The sequence below is a fragment of the Bubalus bubalis genome, chromosome 15 (genome assembly GCF_019923935.1).
Source record: "Bubalus bubalis isolate 160015118507 breed Murrah chromosome 15, NDDB_SH_1, whole genome shotgun sequence".
Taxonomy (NCBI): Eukaryota; Metazoa; Chordata; class Mammalia; order Artiodactyla; family Bovidae; genus Bubalus; species Bubalus bubalis.
Genome location: NC_059171.1, coordinates 71328875 through 71346815, shown reverse-complemented (window position 1 = coordinate 71346815; position 17941 = coordinate 71328875). Strand labels below are relative to the sequence as shown.

The following is a 17941-nucleotide window of genomic DNA, read 5'->3' as shown; positions in this document are numbered from 1 at the left end:
TTGAAGAGACAACCAGATGTTTTAGAAAACATCTATTTGTGGGTATGGTTTATACAATAACAGCAACAGCATCAGCTTACACTTACTTATAGGTTACTTGTATGTCAGGGACTGTTTTAAGTGCTAAGCATATATTCATTTACTCCTCACAATAACTCATTGAAGTAGGTATTACTGTTTGTTATCCCCTCTACAGATTGAACAGAGTCAGAGAGAGATTTAACTTGTCTGGACCTAAGGCTGACAGTCTGGCTACAAAGTTCATGCTTTATATGTTATATTTTGTAAACCAACACTAGTTCAAAAACTGTTGCCAATCTGCAGAAAATTGGGATTTGTATTTTGTAAATCTTTTAAAAACTTTAATATTTTTTCTTTTTTTTAGTATTCTGTTTTTGTTTGTTTGTTTTTTTAACTCTAGCATGTTAGTATTCTGGGTTTTTTCCCTTTCAACCATGATGGGTGGAAAATTTAAAAATGAAACAGCTGTCCTTCACCACAGAGAGCTTGAAAAATCTCAGTAGGCTATGCTGGAAATCTTGTTCAGTACTCTAGAAATGACCTGTATTCAAAGAACGTGTCTTGGTCTTCATAACAGGATTAGCTGATGAATGTGCATATATATTATATCTATCTGAAGAATTTTTCTGAATTTAACAACTTCTGATTCTGATTATTCTTGATGGAGAAAAGAGGGATTTTTACTGTAAACACCTTAGAAGGAGGCAAGACTTATCTCAAAAACTTCTGTTATTTTGAAAGTGGAACAGGTTCCTGAAAGAGTAGTAAATTGTGCCATTCACCTTTGCGCTTTGCGTGTAGATTTGTTGTTTTAACACTGATAGGAGAAAACATGCTTGTTTCCTGTCACCGTAAGCGTGACATGCAGATTAAGAATTCACAGAATCATTTTACCTGAACCATCTTACGTTGTGCTTCAACACTTCATATGTGAAAGATAAATGTTATAAATTGTTAATGTATAAAGTGAAAGTTCATGAAGTCACCACTGATGAAGATAGAGGAAGCAGCTTTGTTCCTTCCCTATACAGTCTCCCTGCTGCCCCCTAAAGGAAAATACTTTTCCTGAATTATGTGTTTATCACTTTTATAGCTTAAAAAAAAAAATCACAATTGTCGGTATCTTTAAATAATATGTATTTTAATTGTGCCGTTTTTGAGCTGTGTAAAAATCATTATAAGACTTACGTTGAGTTCATCGTTCCTGAAATTCACCCATGTCCTTCTGGATGACTGTAGCTCTTTTGTACTGCTCTGTAAATTTTCATTGTGTGAAAAAGCCACAGTATATTCATTTTCCTGTCATTGAACATGTAGGTTTCCAATGTTTTGTTATTTTTTTTCCTTTGTAACAAATAGTGCTTCTCTGAGCATGCTTGTACATTTCTCCTGGCATCGGTATACAAGAGTTTCTTTAGGTATATACCTGAGAGTAGGATTGTTCACTTTAACAAGATAATGCCAAATATTTCTTAAAGTAATTGACAATCACTTAATTATCACCTAAAGTGATTATCAATTGAGAATCCCACATTCTGGGTATCTGAGAGTACCTGTTGATAAACACTTTTGTCAACACTTGTTAAAGCTCTTTTTACTAATCAAATGGATGTAAAATGGTATTTTATGTGGTTTTAGCTTGTAAATGTCAAGACTGAGGATTCAACTTTTGTATTTCTTTTTATTGAAATGCCTCTTGATGACTGTGGTCCGTTGTTTCATTGATTTCTTTGTCTTGCTCTTATGAGTTGAGCAGTTCTTTACATATTAGATACTGATCCTTTCTCTTTTATATATGTCATCAATAGCTTTCTGTAGCTTAGTGGTTTGTATATTCAGTTTCTTAAAAGTGTCAATAAGCAGAAGTTTTTGATGCTAATATAATAAAATTTATCAGTCTTTTCATTTGTGGTTAATACTTTTAATATTTTATCTAAATTGAGCTCTCCTTCCCTATCTTGGGATTATAAAGAACCACTTTTGTGTTTTCTTCTAAAGTTTGAGTTTTTGCCTTTCAAATTAAAGTCTTTAATCCCATGAGAATTGATTTATGTGTCGTATAGGATAGGGATTTTACTTTCTTCATGAACAGTCAATTACCCTAGCTCCATTTATGCAGCGATCTCTCCCCAGTGATCTGCAGTACAGTCCCTCAGGATTGCTTCCTCTTCATAAAGGTCTGTATGTATTCCTGGATTGTGCATTCTGCTTTTCGACTGTACTTTCATTTGCCAGTTTGTCTTTGTTTAATTTCATTCTGTCTTAATTACTGTTGTTTCATTTTATATCTTGATGTCTGAGCAGGTTGTCTTGTTTTGAGTCCTTGAGCATTTTGACCTTTTTTTGATTTTTGCTTTTTTATGTAAAGTTTAGCATGAACGTATTAAGTTTTATAAAAGAATACTTTGGGGATTTGGGTTGGAAATGCATTGAATATTAATGTGGATTTTAGAGAGGATTGACATTTCTTACAGTATTGTCTTCTTATTTATGAACGTGATGTCTTTACATTTATTTATGGCTTTCTTAAAGTTTTATGATTGTTTTCCATGCAGAAATTACAAAGCTTTTGTTAGGTTTATTCCTAGTTACTGATTGCTTTTTGCTATTGTGAATTGTGTCTGTGGGGAAAATTCTCTTTTGTTCTTTTTACTGGAAAATAGAAATGCAGTTGAGATTTTCATGTTGATAAAAATATTGTTACCTTGCCAAACTCATGAATTGTTTTTTCCTTAAAATTTTTTTAACCTTTAATCTCTTTCTCTTAACTTATAAAGTTGGCATACAGTGTTGAGTAGAAGTATTGATCGTGGACATGTTTGTCTCATTTTGATTCTAAAAGGAGTGTTTTAACAGTTCTTCATTAAGGACTATTTATTATAGGCTTTGGTAAGGGTAGATATCTTTTATTCTTTCTGTTCTTATTTTGCTAAGGTTTTTTTCCCCCTTAAATCACAAATACTGCTTCATGAAAAGCTCTTTCTGCATCTTTGACCTGATCATACGTCAGTCCTTTTTGCTTACATCTGTTAACGTGGTGAAAAGCAGTTCTAGGTTTTCTGACCCAACTTTGCTTTTCTGAGATGAGCCAATTTTTTTTTTTTAACTTTTTAGTTCAGAGTAGGGCTAGGAGTGGAAAGAGGGGTGGTAGTGAGAGGGGTGGAGCTGGAAGAAGCTGGAAGGGATGGTCATTTCAGTGCTAACACAATGACTGATTATTTTGGAGCCTGTATAGTCTTAGGAGGATGTGTAATTAAATGAGTAGATATTTATTTGATCTTTTCCAAAATTGGCCATGGGGAAAATGGTATTTTCTTTATATATAGAATTGTAATTTTCTATTTTGCCTGTATTATCACTCTTATTTATAATTCCTTTAAAATTTAATCATATGTGTAAATTTTATAATGGATTTTGGATATATGAAGTAGATTAAATGAACCACACTAAAAATTCATATCTTTTCTTTGAAACAAACATTTATTTTAAAGAATTTGAGTTTTTGCAATTGCAAAATAGGTTATGTATTTGTTTTACAGAATGTTCTTAAGCCTGTAGAATCTTTAGGTTGGCATGATCACAGTATCTGTTGTCCATAAATGCATCTTACAGTATGTTTATTGCTGTGTTTTCCAAAACATACCTGAGTTTAGGTCTTAGAGAAATCCCATTGTAGGAAGTCCAGTAATCAGGACTTGGTGATGACAGCAGCCAGGAGATCAGTAAGAAGGTTCTGGACAACATTCCCAAAGCCTAGTGATCATCTTTATGAAGCTACTGCCTCAGGCTTTCCAGTTATGCTGCTGTGGTTTATTCTGTAAGGAATTGTAATTTTACAGAGGATGTTAATGGGAAAGTAACATTGGGTTGCCCAAAAAGTTTGTTCAGGTTTTTCCATACGATGTTACAGGAAAACTTGAATGAACTTGTTGGCCAACACAATATTTACTTTACAGAAAGGCACAGTTAAACAGAGGAATATTATAACTGTTACTACTTGTGCAGTTTCCTGAAAAATGATTTTCCCACTCATTCCCTGCCTCCCTTCCCCTCTCCCTCTCATGTGACTCTGGGCAAGCTACTTCACCCTTTAAAGCCTCATCAAGGAAAAGAGGCTAATAATTTTAATCTGATTAGATTGTTAGTCTTCAGTGAAATAAATCATGCACAGTGCGTCTCAAACACAGTAAGTGCTTATGAAATGGCAGCCTAGTAGATCGTTTTTGAAGATAGTGTCTAACTTTATCATATGCATTTATATACAGTGTCTGATCTAGGAGTTCAAAAGTGACAGTGATCCTCTTAAAAATAAGTAAGACTTTGATAGAAAAATGAGAAAGGACTAGTTTTACAAATACAGAGTAAAGAGAGTCAACATGATTTAGTGGTTCAGTAAAAACACTGTGAAAGAAGGCACCATGTTGTATGTGTATGTGCAGAAACACCGCAGTGCACACCTTCTACTTTTTAAACAATGAAGTTCATGTCCAGGATGCATGGTTCTGATGGCATTATAGATTGAGACCTATCTTTGGAAAGCAATTTGGCATTAGGTATCAAGACCTCTACATATCATAAAAAATTTTAACTTATATCAAGAAAGATTTGTGTTGGGTATAGCCAGGATAATTCTTCAGATTGTCCTCTGCAGAGAGGGGCCACATCTGTATGTCAGGCACAGCACAGAAACGTCACTCTTGGATCGTGGGTGGGTTTAGGGATCAGGGTCTTCTCGCCACGCTGAGGAGCAGCGGCAGCCTGGTGTATGAGCGCACGGCAGCACTGGCGGCACGTCTGACGCCAGCGCTCAGGCTGCACAGCCACACTAGTGTATGCAGCAGTGCCTTGTCCTTAAAGAGGTTAAACTCTTCTCTGTCTAGTCTACGTGGGCTGAGAAGGTTGTATCTAAGTTTAGTGTGGAATTACTTCATCACGATTTATTAAAGTTTTCTTTCTTCATTGCCCTGTGATGATTATACATTCCTCACATGGAATGTTCCCTTTGTACCTTCTACCTTTTCCTTCTTGTCCAGATTGTATTCATTTTCCAAAAATCTGCTTCAGCTACCAGAGTTCCATAGCTTCATAAAATCTTTCTTAATACCTGATTTCCAGGCTCTACTCCGAGCTGGAATTCCGTGATTGCTGCAGCACTCTGTGCAGCTATTTTTCATGGTACTTGTTTTCACCTTAAATATTTTAATTGCTGTGCTAAGACTAGACATTTTTAGAGTGCACAGTCTTTTTCATCATAATATCTCCTAGGGTATCTCTTTTAGTGGTATATACATAAACAGACTTTGTGATAAATATTTGGTGTTGGGTTTTATCTTTTTTCAACATGTATATACAGTTGGACCTATTCTAATTTCTGGCCTCTTCTCCTCACTGTATATCTATCCCAGGGCCTAAACATTTTAATTTCTGATGAGTAGGATGGATCCATCTCATCTGTTCTTCTGTCTCTCAAAAAATTTTTATAGAGTTGCATGTTTCCTTTTTCTCAAATAGACACAGAATACCTTGTCCAGTTCTCAGATTTAAAACTTATCAAATATTTGTTGGAATTATGTAATAATGCACTTTTTTGTTGGAGAAGGCAATGGCACCCCACTCCAGTTCTCTTGCCTGGAAATTCCCATGGACGGAGGAGCCTGGTAGGCTCCAGTCCATGGGGTTGCTAAGAGTCCGGCCTGACTGAGCAACTTCACTTTCACTTTTCACTTTCATGCATTGGAGAAGGAAATGGCAACCCACTCCAGTATTCTTGCCTGGAGAATCCCAGGGACAGAGGAGCCTAGTGGGCTGCCGTCTATGGGGTCGCACAGAGTCGGACACGACTGAAGTGACTTAGCAGCAGCAGCAGCACTTTTTTGTAATATTGTCTGATCTGTGAGTATAATGAGTAGGCCCTTTATTTCAAGTGCTCTTTTCTAAGAGAGCTTTTTAAATTGCTCTGTGTATGTTAAGGGGAACTTAAAAAAATTGAATTCAGTTAGGTTTTATCATATACCCAAGTGGAGGAGAACTGCAACCTAAGTGGAAAAGGTTGGACTTTTCCATGGGATTATTTCAACACCATTTATTAATGCAGTTAGATATATGTACCATCATTTGAAATACTGCAAAGCTGTAAATGTGGCTGACAATGCTCTGAAGCCATAACTCTTCTATTTTATGTTTTGTTGGAGGCAAAGAAATTTTAACACTTACTTGAAGAACCTCTAGGTTTATAGATATAAGATGCTGGATTGTCTAATTTACATATTATCTAATATTCACTACTTATGACTTGACGTTTGATTTCAAAGGGTGAAAACAATTACAGGTGTTTTATTATTTCTTGATTTATTAAGAATTAAACAATCAATAGAGCTTTCCCCCCACGGTGTTATGTAAGTGGCACTGGTTTTTCTTCTGTGGTTTATGCAAGTGGCCAGCCAAGCCGCTTGTTTTATTTCTGGGTGGCTGCAATGGGTCTTAGGGAAGGAGTTTTCCTTTGGCAGGAAAAGCAAAAATGTGTTTATTCATTCCATTTGTAGTAGCATTGATCCATAAGGAGCTTGTGAGGAAAATCAGAGTGGTTAGGCTTTGAACATAAGTAGCTCCCATTCATCTCCTATCTGATCAAGGAAAATATAACAACAGATTAAGGATTAGTAGTATAGCAGCAATTAGAAACAATACAAACTTCTGAAGCAGAAGTTGCAAACTGATGGTTCATCAACCAAATACAGCCCTCAGACTCTTTATTTTGGCCTACTGAATGTTTCCAAAACTTACTCAATTACTTCATAACATCTCAAAATGGTTTTACATGAGTACCTAGTAGTGGATCACTTGCATTTTTAGCTGACATGTTAGTAACTGTGGCACTCTATAGACGAAGCCCCAGCTAGCACTTCCGACATGATCTCAGCATCTCACTTTGCACCACCTGTTCTGGAGGCTCTTGAATACAGAAGTAATAGTAGATCTAATACTGTTAATGCAGCTCAGCCTTCAACAGTGAGTAAATAGGAGGTAGAAGAGAAAGCATGAAGATTTTAGGTAGTGAGAGTTTTAGTTGAAAAGGGATATATGAGAAAGAATAATTGCAGAGAAATCCAAGGTTTTTAACTGAGCAACTGTAAGGATAGAAGTGTCATCAATTGATGGGGGAGACTACGGGTAGGTCAGGCGTGGGGAGTGAGATGAGGAGTTCCGTTTTGAACATGTTAAGTTTGAGCCATCTGTTAAAACATCCTAGTGGAGATACTGAGTAGGCAATGCTATGAAAGTGCAGAGATGGAGAAAAGTGTCTGGACTGGATAAATAAATTTGAGCAAGTTTTAGATTTTGCTAAATTTAGATTCAGAAAGTTATGAGATAGGATGAGGTCACCGGGACACGTCCGGGTTCAGGGATTTCAGAGGAGTTCAGCACAGGAGATGAAGAGGGAGCATCCAGTGAGGTGGGACAGAAAGGAAAGGAGGTGTGGTGTCCTGAAGGACAAGTGTCTAGACCTATTTCCACCTCCTAAAGCAGAGCCCAAGACAGGGCCTCTTCAGACAGGTGATTTCTTGGGGGAAGTGTTAACAAGAAACGGAAGTTGGAGAACTGGGGCAAGTGAAACAGAAAAGGAAAGTCAATCTAAGGGAGTATTATTGACCTGGTCAGTTTTGTGAGCATTTGGGCTTTATCTTGAAGTCCCCTGAGAAGATATGAAGAGTACGCCTATTGGTGGGAGGAAGAGGGTGTTTGTCTACCAAACTTCATCTCCCCAATGGCCAGTGATTGCCTAGGCTCTTGGTATTAACACCTTCATACTTCCAGGTTCATTGTAACTCAGGATGGCCTAAGAGTTCCTGTAGGCGTCTCTTATTGCAAAGCCTCTGAGCAGGAAGTGAGCCCCACGAGTGCAGGAAGCAGCTAAGGGGAGGCGCCTTAGCTGGAGTAAAAAGGAGAGGCAGGGCATGCGGGTGTCCTGTACAACCCACCATTAAGTGCTTGCAATTTAGTTCCACCTGTTACGAAGCTTTCAAGATGGTGGCTGACCACAGTTTTTACATTAGACTTATGACAGAAGGGTTAGTGGAATAATGTTCATTAGTTCAGTCAGCTACTAATTTTAGATTGTCCTCACCTTCAGCCAGCACCCTTCAACAGGCTGAGGCATTTTCCTGGTGGAGTGACCCAGACTTTCTTCCCCCAGGGATCAGTGCCTGTGGTTACTTTATCCTTTCTGGGCTGTGGTTGCTATAGCTGTCCATTTGCAGTTGTCAGTGGGTGGTGCCGCCTCAGTCCCATCCCACGGTTCTCTGTCTGCTGCCTCTAGTATAGAAGCTGCCATAACTCCTCATGATTAGGGGTCAGTTTACAGGACCCTCCCCCATTATTCTCCTGTTGGTTATTGCTTCAGAATTCTTCCTGCATCTCCTGACCGATGTGCCTTCCCTTCTCCCCTAGAATCAGAACTTTTAATTCAGTGGACCCTAAGGTTGCCAATCTCCTGTTCATCTTTTGGTTCCTATATATGTATAATTTTTTTTTTTTTTTTACTCTATCAGAGATAGCTCCACATGTCCACCTTGGGAAGAGTGTGTCAGATCACATATCACTTGGAAAACTGTGCACTATTCCTCCCTCAGGGTGTTACCGGTCTTTTATACATAGAAAGTTTTGTTACATTTGTTAATCTTAGACTCTTGGGTTATACCAGATAAATAGGGAAAGAAATTTTTCATTAAAGTTACTAGTTACATTAGTCAAATGTTTCCCCTCATTCTGTGGGAATTCAGCTAGTCATATGGCTATAGTTGTTCTTAGTTACAAAATTAAAGTCATTCTGCAAGCTTTATTTCACCTAACATTATTTAATAAAGCTTTGAAATAGTAAAACCAGTCCTCGAGAGGACTTTGTGGTTGAGTGAGTTTTGCCAGATGTGCTTCTGGCATTATTGTCATGAAATATAAGGATCTTAGTACTTGTAGTAAAACTGATTTTCTAATACATTGAAACTGAACCTAAACTGTGACAAGAATATACAAACATGCCTCTTTTGATACTTTTACAATAAAGAGGAATTGCTAGTTTTTTCTCTTGTCATCTGAATAAAGAATTTCTTTATTTTTTTTCTCTTGTTACCTCCTCCTTCATAAGCTATGATGAGAACTGAGTACTTGGTACACCTGTTTGTCTTTGAATATCTTGATGGTGACAACTAGGGTATATCACTTACTGATGCGTCTCAGGGCTTAAGATAACGCCTTAGTAAGTCCTCCATAAATGGTTGTTGAGTTAACCCAAGAGGGGAAAGATATGGCTTATGCATGTGATACGTGATAGCATTGATGAAATTTGTGGTTAAAGTTAGTTTTAATACAATTAAACTTTGTTGTAAATTATAATAATGTTTTAGACTGTTTTCCTTTTTCCTTTCTTTAAACAGATAAGAGGGACACGAACAGAATCACCAGCACTGGCTGAAGGTAAATATGTCTTTGGGGGAAATGATTATTCAAATACAGGTGAAAAGTTATGGTTTAAATGAAAAATGATATCTGCTAAACATAATTTAAGGAAAATGTTCTGTGCATATTATTGAACTGCTAAAAATGTCTGTAGGAAATACCCTATATTGTTTAGTTTCTGGCTTAGAATGGGAAGTAATGTAGATTAATTGGAACTTTTTTTTTACAGCTTCCTTTCAATAGGAGAGGTATGTGTTTTTCCTTGAATTCCTTTCTAAGTCATTTTAGCTATCACCAGTATAGTTGAATAGGAAAACTCTAAGCCATAGTTCTAGTAATTAGAAATAAAATGTATGTGTATATTTTGAAGCTAGCTAGAAGGAAAGACATTTTTACATATTTTCTTAAATAAGAATTCTACCTATAATGGATTTTGGTCCTTTTATAAAATTGTAAAAGTAAAGAATGCAACAACAGCAGTAAATAGTCACTGTTAAAGGGTCCTCAGTGCCTTACGTTTACAATCCTTGATTGTTTTAATTATAACAAGTTAATAGGTATTTGAAAGTTAATTTTTCTATAGATATACTTTGTGTTGTCTAAGTGAAAATGATCAGCTTAAAGTCCCTTTCTGTGTTTTTTCTAATCATAAGCAGGTATTTATATTTCAAAACTTGCCTGTCATTTTATTAAAATGGATATGATTATGACAGTTATGGTCATTCTTTGGAATTGTAATCACCTCACCTACACTCTCTGTTATAGGGCAGGAGTTACCTCCCTTTTATTTTGTTGTTGTTTCATGAATTCTAATAATGATCCATGATTTCATGAAGTAAAATGCATAGAATTAAAAAAGAAACCAGTTATTATTGAAATACAGTTAACAGATATTAAAAAGACAGATTTTTGATCATTATATATGTTTCTCACATTAGAGAATAAGCTTTAGTGACAATTCTATTAAGTACTGTAATTTTGAATATGATGAATTTGCAGTAATTGTAATATGAAAATACCTGTGATTTTTATCAATGACACATTCAATAGATATTTCTAATCCTACTGTGGCTTGTTGCCTATAATCCTATAAGGAATTGCTAAATTTCACATAAAGGTTAGTAAGAAGTTTCCCATTCAGGTTCACAGATCACCAAATTCTCTCTCTGAACTTCAGGTAAAGAATTCCTATTACTGAAAAATCCATTAGACCTTTCTTTGTCCATCATGTTTGAGTAAGGGTAGTTTCTTATGTCTGTATAACTAATCTTAAAGAAGTAGCGTTACACATCCATTCCTTAAGAAATATCCTAACAGAAATAGCTTTGAAAAAACTTTCTATTTGCTAATCAGTAATCACAGAAATAGTAACATAGTCTGTAGAAAAGGGAGTAGAAGATGAGTTAAACCTTGGAGAGATCCTGCCTTCAAAGAACACACATTCTAGTTCAAGGAACATGAAATAAACATGTAAAAAATGACGGATCAGTTTGAGATACTTAAAGTTTAACACAAGAAATGTCATGATTGTCATAGGGAGGATGCAAATAGTAAGTGCTCTGATGCTTGTGTTATGGAAGCACAAAAAAAGGTCAAGACTTGTAAAATGTCACCAAGTGTCTTCCAGTTGCTTGTTTTGAATAGAACATTTGTGGGGCTTTTTTTTTTTGGTTCTGGTCCTTTGATTCTATTTATCATTGTAATCTGACTGCGATACCATATTGTAAAGATGTTCTTAAAAGCTGCACTGTCAAGCAGCACAGGGATTGTTTGGTTAGTTTGGTTCTAGGAGGCCGGTGAAAACTGGGACCAAGGAGGAGAAATTAACAAGTTTCAGCTTCATGCAAGTTTTGTGTGGTGGTTGAGAGTGGGGTTCATGTCAGATTGTGTGTCATTTGATTATTGGCCAAAGTTTCTAAAAAAGTTTTTAAAAATTGACTCAAGTCTAGAAAGGTGTCATTTGAAAACAGAATGACTTCCTCTTTGGATGTGCTACTCATGCAGAATAAAGTATTTAAGCAGAGACTCGATTACAACTTGGCATAAACAGACGTTGTAGAATACATTCTTACTAAGGTTAGATGGTCAACCTTGAGTCTTCCATTTTAGTGCATGTCTTAGTTTGGGCTGCTTTAACAAAGGACCACCAACTAGGTTCATAAACAACAGAAATTTATTTCTCACTGCTTTGGAAGCTTAAAATCAGTCCAAGGCTAGTGTGGATGGTCCCTTCCTGGTCGAAGATTTTCTTATTCGTCGATGATTGGATATTAAGCCTTTCTGTCTGGTATCTTTCACTCCTCATGGTGACTGTTAACATTATGGAGAAACCACAGGGATGTCCCTGGCGGTCCAGTGGATAGAAAGAGTGCTTCAAGTGCAGGGGGCAAAAATTTGATCCCTGGTGGGGGAATTAAGATCCCATGTGCTACATGGTGCAGCCAAAAAACAGAAGAAGAAACCACAGTCCTCCCCCCCCGCCCCCACCAAGAAAATGGAATTCTTTCTTCAGAGAATACTTTATTTTTTAATTCAAATTATGAGGGAAAGTGGACAAATTTTTTTTTAATTAAAAAATTTTTTTTAGCTGTGCTTTGTGGCATTCAAGATCTTAGTTCCCCAACCAGGAATTGAACCTGTGCCCCCTGCAGTGGCAGCATTGAGTCTTAACCACTGGACCACCAGAGAAGTCCCTGAAGGACAGTTTTTAAGAGCCTCTTAACCATTACAGTCATAATGTAATAACTAGAAATTCTTATTTGTGTATGTCAAATACTGGCAGATTTCTTTGAGCTTGGAGGTCTCCTGTTTTCCCCCTCTCCTTCCTGCTCTGAAGTCTGTGAGGAAAAAGAATGATGGTGGGTTCGTATTTCCTCCTTTTCACCACCTTGAGACCTCCTTAGCTGGGAGTGAGGCCCGAGTTCCTTGCCCTTTCTGCTGTAGTTTGGTGGCTGGGAGAGAAATCAGGGGCTCTCATTCTTGGAGAATGAGGCAGAATGTGTATATGTAGTGGACGAGAACGTCTCTGTAGCCCTTAACCTCCCTGCCAAGATATGTTAAAAGGCGATTTTTCTGAGGATAAATGTAAGGTTTTAGGATCAAGATTTTAAGAATTTTGGCTCTCACTGTAATGCATAAGAACATGAGAAATACCAATGAATATTTGTTCAGTAGTGATAAAGTGTTGTGGGAAAATATCATTGCTGTCTAGACCAGCTTTAACGTGCTAGCAATAAACCTTTGCCTGTTAGCCTTTTCCTTAATTGAGTTTCTCAGCTTTTGTGGATTTAATTCAACTTATAGTTGAATTATTCCTTTGTAGGTAGCACATTCCATAAGCTTACCGCCTACTTTGTAAAGTTGCAGTTTGTTTCATTTGACCTAAAGCTGCACCTTTTACGGATGCCCTTGGTTTAGATATGCTCTTCTTGGATGAACAAGCTTTTTTCACTTGAATTTTAATTCATTCATTAATTCAACTGTTTATTGAGTAGTGACTATATAATAGAATGTTTGCCAGAGGCTAGAGTTTATTTAGGAATTTAAAAGCTTAAAAAGAATCCCATGACTCTACTAGCCATTGAGGGACTAGAGTATTTCCTAAACCTTTGAAGTTTCCCAATCCTATGGCCCTGTGCCTTCCCAGAGATAACCAGTATCCTAATTGTGTTTATCATTCCCTTGCATTTTAATATATGTATTTTTACCACATACAGGTATTGATATATATAATTTTTTCATGATTTCAAAATACTGGTAGGTTTTAAGAAAGTTAATTCGGAATACTGTTTATGTTCAGTGGTCATAGTTTTGAAAGAGAAACCTTCATAGTAAATCCTTATAAAACAGGTAATTTTGAGTTTCAGGATTTTTTTTTTCATGTTTCCATCATACACTATCTTAAACACTCCTAAGTCACTTACCTTAGAAATTTGTACTAGCCTTTGTCATGTCCTGTGTCTGTCCCTGAATGCAGGACACTTGAGCAGGAAGCATTTCTTTACTTGCTTCTAAATTTGTAACTCAGGCAGCTAATTTGCATAGTGGTGTAATTTTTAATGGGTGGGTATATGGAAGAGTACCCGTAATCTCTGAATCAAATTCAAAGATGCCAGGACAATCTGATGTAATATTATTTTATCATGGTTCACTTTCAGTTAAGGAACAATATTGGTCTCCTAATTTATTGTACTTATTGCACATAACCAGGCATCCTAGTGAGTCTTTTACTTAAAATAGCTTAACTAAGATTATTCATTTTTAAATGCTAAATTTAAGTGTATCCACTAGATGTCAGCATTAGGAAAGGTGTATCGAACCATGTGTAGAATCACAGCCAGAAGAAATGTGAGAGGTCCAGTCTGAGTAGTAAACTGACTCATGTAAAGTCACATATTTTGTGATAGCGTCAGAACTAGAAATCAAAATCCCCCAATTTTCGTTCCATTCTTTATGTCACATTTCTTTAAGGCCAGTAACTTAACTCCATGTAATTGCTAGACTAATAAAATATATTGATCTTGACATGTGCTTGTGAGATTTTAGTACTACTATAATGATACTGTAGCTGGGCACCCAGAAACACCTAAGATCCTGCTTCTCAGTCTTTATATTTTTCAGAGTAAGGAGAATCAGTGTCACCTTATTGGGAGCTACACTACATGGCGAGGCTAGATTAGACAGTATTGGTAATAATAATAATAATTAAGAATTAATTATTCTCTTTGAGCTCCTCTGTATAAGTCAGATTTCAACCAGGAGGGCAGAAACCTTGCTAAGTATTTTAAAACAGGAAATTTAATATATGGATTTATTTACACAAGTGTTGGAAGCCCAAGCAAAATGATGCTGGGGTCTGTGTTTTTTACGTACAACACTTCTGTCACCAATTCTGGACTGTTTTCCAACACCACCTCTGACACCAGATGTGTGGAGTTTCTCCCTCACACCCACCAGTTCCCCAACTCTCCAGACACCATCTAGGTGTCCTGCACTTCCTTTTGATTCTGACATTAACTGTGTGCAGTGAGTGTACACCTCACAGGTTAAGGGCTCCGTCCCGTGAGACTGTCCCCCACTCCAGATGCCAGGCGCAAGTCCTTGGCCTCCTCTGCCTCTCACCAGCCCCCATGAATCAAGGCTTCCCACAGCTCCCTCCTCACATTTAGCGATCTTCTTTGATCAATGACTCATAGAACTCAGGGGAACACTTTACTTGTTTCAGTTTATTATAAAGGATTTTATAAAGGATACAAATGAACAGCCCAGGTGAAGAGGTTCATAAGGTGAGAGGTCTGGAAGTATCCTGAGCACAGACGTTTCTGTCCCTGTGGAGTTGGGCTGTCCCACTCTTCCAGTGGGTAGCTGCATTTACCAGCCTGGAAGCTTCATTACACAAGCCTGACTGATGATAAGTCATTGGCTGTTGATCAAACTCAATTCTTTTTTTACAATTAAAAAATGTTTAATGCCACCCATGACCCTTCCTTTACAGAGAATAGAGAATATATTCATTGCAAAGAACAAAATTCCTCAACCTAACATCCAAGGCGCTCTCTGATTCAACATCAACCCGGACTTCAGTAGAGTGGAGTGGCTAAGGGCATGTGGAGGTGGGCTGCTCTGGCCTGAATGCCACGAGGTCAGGAGTTGGGGCTGAAAGTTGCAGCTCTCTGGTTATGCCTTGGTCTTCGTGGCAACCAGTCCCCATCTTGAAGCTAACTAGAGGCTTGCCAAGAGTCAGCTACAAAAACAAAAGAGGCTCTTGCCACCCCGGAAAGTCAAGGTATTTAGGAGCTCTGTGTAAGGAACTGGTGATAAAGACCAAGTATATATGTGTTATATCAGATGAAGTAATTTAGATATTAATGGTACCCACAGGAAGTAGCCATCACTTCTAAAGCAAAAGGCAAGAGGTGGATTAGGAAGAATTTAGATGCTTGAAGGAGGAAGACTGGATGCTTAGGCCTCTGAAGGGGGCGGCCAGGCCTTTCCCTGCTGCCAGGAGTGCCACAGAAACTAGAACTTGGAACCACAGCTGCCTTTTACTCACAGGAATTGTTAACAGAACTTGAAAAACAGAAAGAAGAACCTTCTTTCTTCCCACCTTCCAGTTTTTTTTTTCATGGCTCCCCCAGACAATATACTGAGCATTCAGCTGACAAAGTAGTCTAAGATGTGAACTTTACAGCTTCCTTGTCCCTACATCACAAAGCAGATTATAGAAAGATTGGCGTGGGGAGTGAGAAATAGGTGAATAACCGTCACAGTCCACCTCTGACTCCTCAGCACTTGCTTATCCCTGTTGCGTTAAGGACGACAGTAACAGCAGTTTCATGCTTCCTCTCCGAATTTTTGTTCTTGGATAGCTCATGCTCTAAGGGTTCAGGTGGGAGGGGGAAAGGTTCTATGAATCTAGAATCACAGAGAGAATGAGGAGTCTCCTTATTTTGCAAGTTTAGTGGAACCAGACATAGGGAGAGACTTGCAGTCCTGGGAGTTCAGGTTCTGCTTAAGCACGTTTATCACAAAAAAGATCAGAAAACAGCAAGGTCAGGAGCAGAAGGGAAGTCTTGGTAGTACCATGTAACGAGCAGGTATTTGTCACTCTCATTGTCATCGTGTCAGAATGATTCTGTTGAGCAGCTTCTCTTGTTGGCAAGAAGGCGGGGAGGACAGGGGAGAAATAGGAACAGGAAGGTGAGTGTGTGATTTACATTTGCAGTGCCATCAGGAGAGCAGACAGAGCAACATCATGTTAATTATTGCAGATATTTTATTGGCAGACTTGCTTGAGTTGGTTATTTCTCTCCATTATACTGTTGCTCAGAGAAGTCAATGGCAACCTCCCATGGACGGAGGAGCCTGGTGGTCTGCAGTCCGTGGGGTCGCTAGGGGTCGGGCATGACTGGGCGGCTTCACTTTCACTTTTCACTTTCATGCATTGGAGAAGGAAGTGACAACCCACTCCAGTGTTCTTGCTGGAGAGTCCCAGGGATGGGGAAGCCTGGTGGGCTGCCGTCTCTGGGGGTCGCACAGAGTTGGACACAACTGAAGCGACTTAGCAGCAGCAGCATACTGTTGCTCACCTATTGGAGATTTTCACCTTCTTACATAAAACTAGTGTGTTTAATACCATTAACTGCTGTGTTCCTAGTGTGAATTGCAGCTATATCAGAAGCTAAGAAGGAATTATGATTATACCTCTCCTTTAAACTACTGTGTACCTAACTGATCCTTTAAAGAAATATCATTGGACTCACCTGTTTACAGTCATTAAGTTAATTCATTAGATATTTATTGAATATGAACCCTGTCCTGTATCGAGTATTTCCTTTGGCTTTCCTCATAGCTTAGTTGGTAAATCATCTGCCTGCAATGCAGGAGACCCGGATTCAATTCCTGGGTCGGGAAGATCCCCTGGAGAAGGAAATGGCAACCCACTCCAGTATTCTTGCCTGGAGAATCCCATGGACAGAGGAGCCTGGCAGGCTACAGTCCACAGGATTGCCAAGAGTTGGACACGACTTAGCGACTAAACCACCACCATGCTGAATATACATTTGGCGAATAATTAATATTCAGCTAAGCGCAAAAGTGAATATCATTATTGGGAAGATCCCTAGAGAAGGGAGTGGTTACCCACTCCAGTGTTCTTGCCTGGAGAATTCCATGGATAGAGGAGCCTGGCGAGCTACAGTCCATGGTGTTGCAAAGAGTCGAACATGACTGAGCGGCTGACACTTTCACTTTTCAATATTCACCTAAGGCCAAAGCTGAAAATCATTGTAGAATAAATTTCTGAGATAGATGAATAAATCTGAAAATTCATCAGAATTATTATAATGTTATTAATTGTAATAGATTTAAAAGTTTGACCTATTGAAAATTTTTTATTCTTGTACTATTGCCAGCTGCTAGCTTACTCCTGGAGTCACTTCTCCTGTTCATCTGCAATATTAAATTGGCTTTGCTTTCAAATGGTGGTGGTGATGCAGTCTAGAAGCATGTCTACAAACAGAACTTTGTGCAGTGTTTGAAGAAGATGGTGTCTGAAATTAATTATTTCAGAAGCAAGCATGGCAAGTGAGATTGTTGATATCACTTGAATTATTTTCAAGTTTCTACTCTTTTAGCCTGTACTTGCTGCTTTGTGTAATCTCTTGAGAAATGTTTTTATCCTTAAACCTTAGACCTAGAAATATTGCACTGCAGTTAGGTAATGGCTTTCAAGATAGCAAAGCTCTATGAATTTCTACCTGCCTTTCTCTTTTTTATTCATCAGATTGCAACATTATCTGTGTAGTAGACTGATCGAAGGCTTTTTTCAGTGTGTGTCATTTCTGTAATTACTCTCTTAGAGCACGTGAATTTGGTTATTTCCAACAGGCTCCAGCAGTTGGAAGTCATTAATTTTTTTTTTTTTTGCTGAAGGTGTTGTTAATTATCTGCAGAGTACAGTATTGAT

At 37.9% G+C, this 17941-nt stretch overlaps 1 protein-coding gene across 10 annotated transcripts in view; it reads left to right on the top strand.

Annotated features, from left to right (window-relative positions):
- The window catches only part of CYRIB (CYFIP related Rac1 interactor B), a 147819-nt gene that overhangs the window by 87032 nt on the left and 42846 nt on the right, over positions 1–17941 (top strand). For 7 of the 10 annotated variants that reach the window (XM_025265495.2, XM_025265498.2, XM_025265497.2 and 4 more), the window contains one exon: positions 9453–9492. In XM_025265495.2, the coding sequence (XP_025121280.2) occupies positions 9453–9492 (40 nt within the window). Of the gene's footprint in view, positions 1–9452; positions 9493–9703; positions 9723–17941 lie in introns of all 10 variants that reach the window. The other 3 variants (XM_044928829.1, XM_025265503.2, XM_025265502.2) reach the window with 1 other exon arrangement.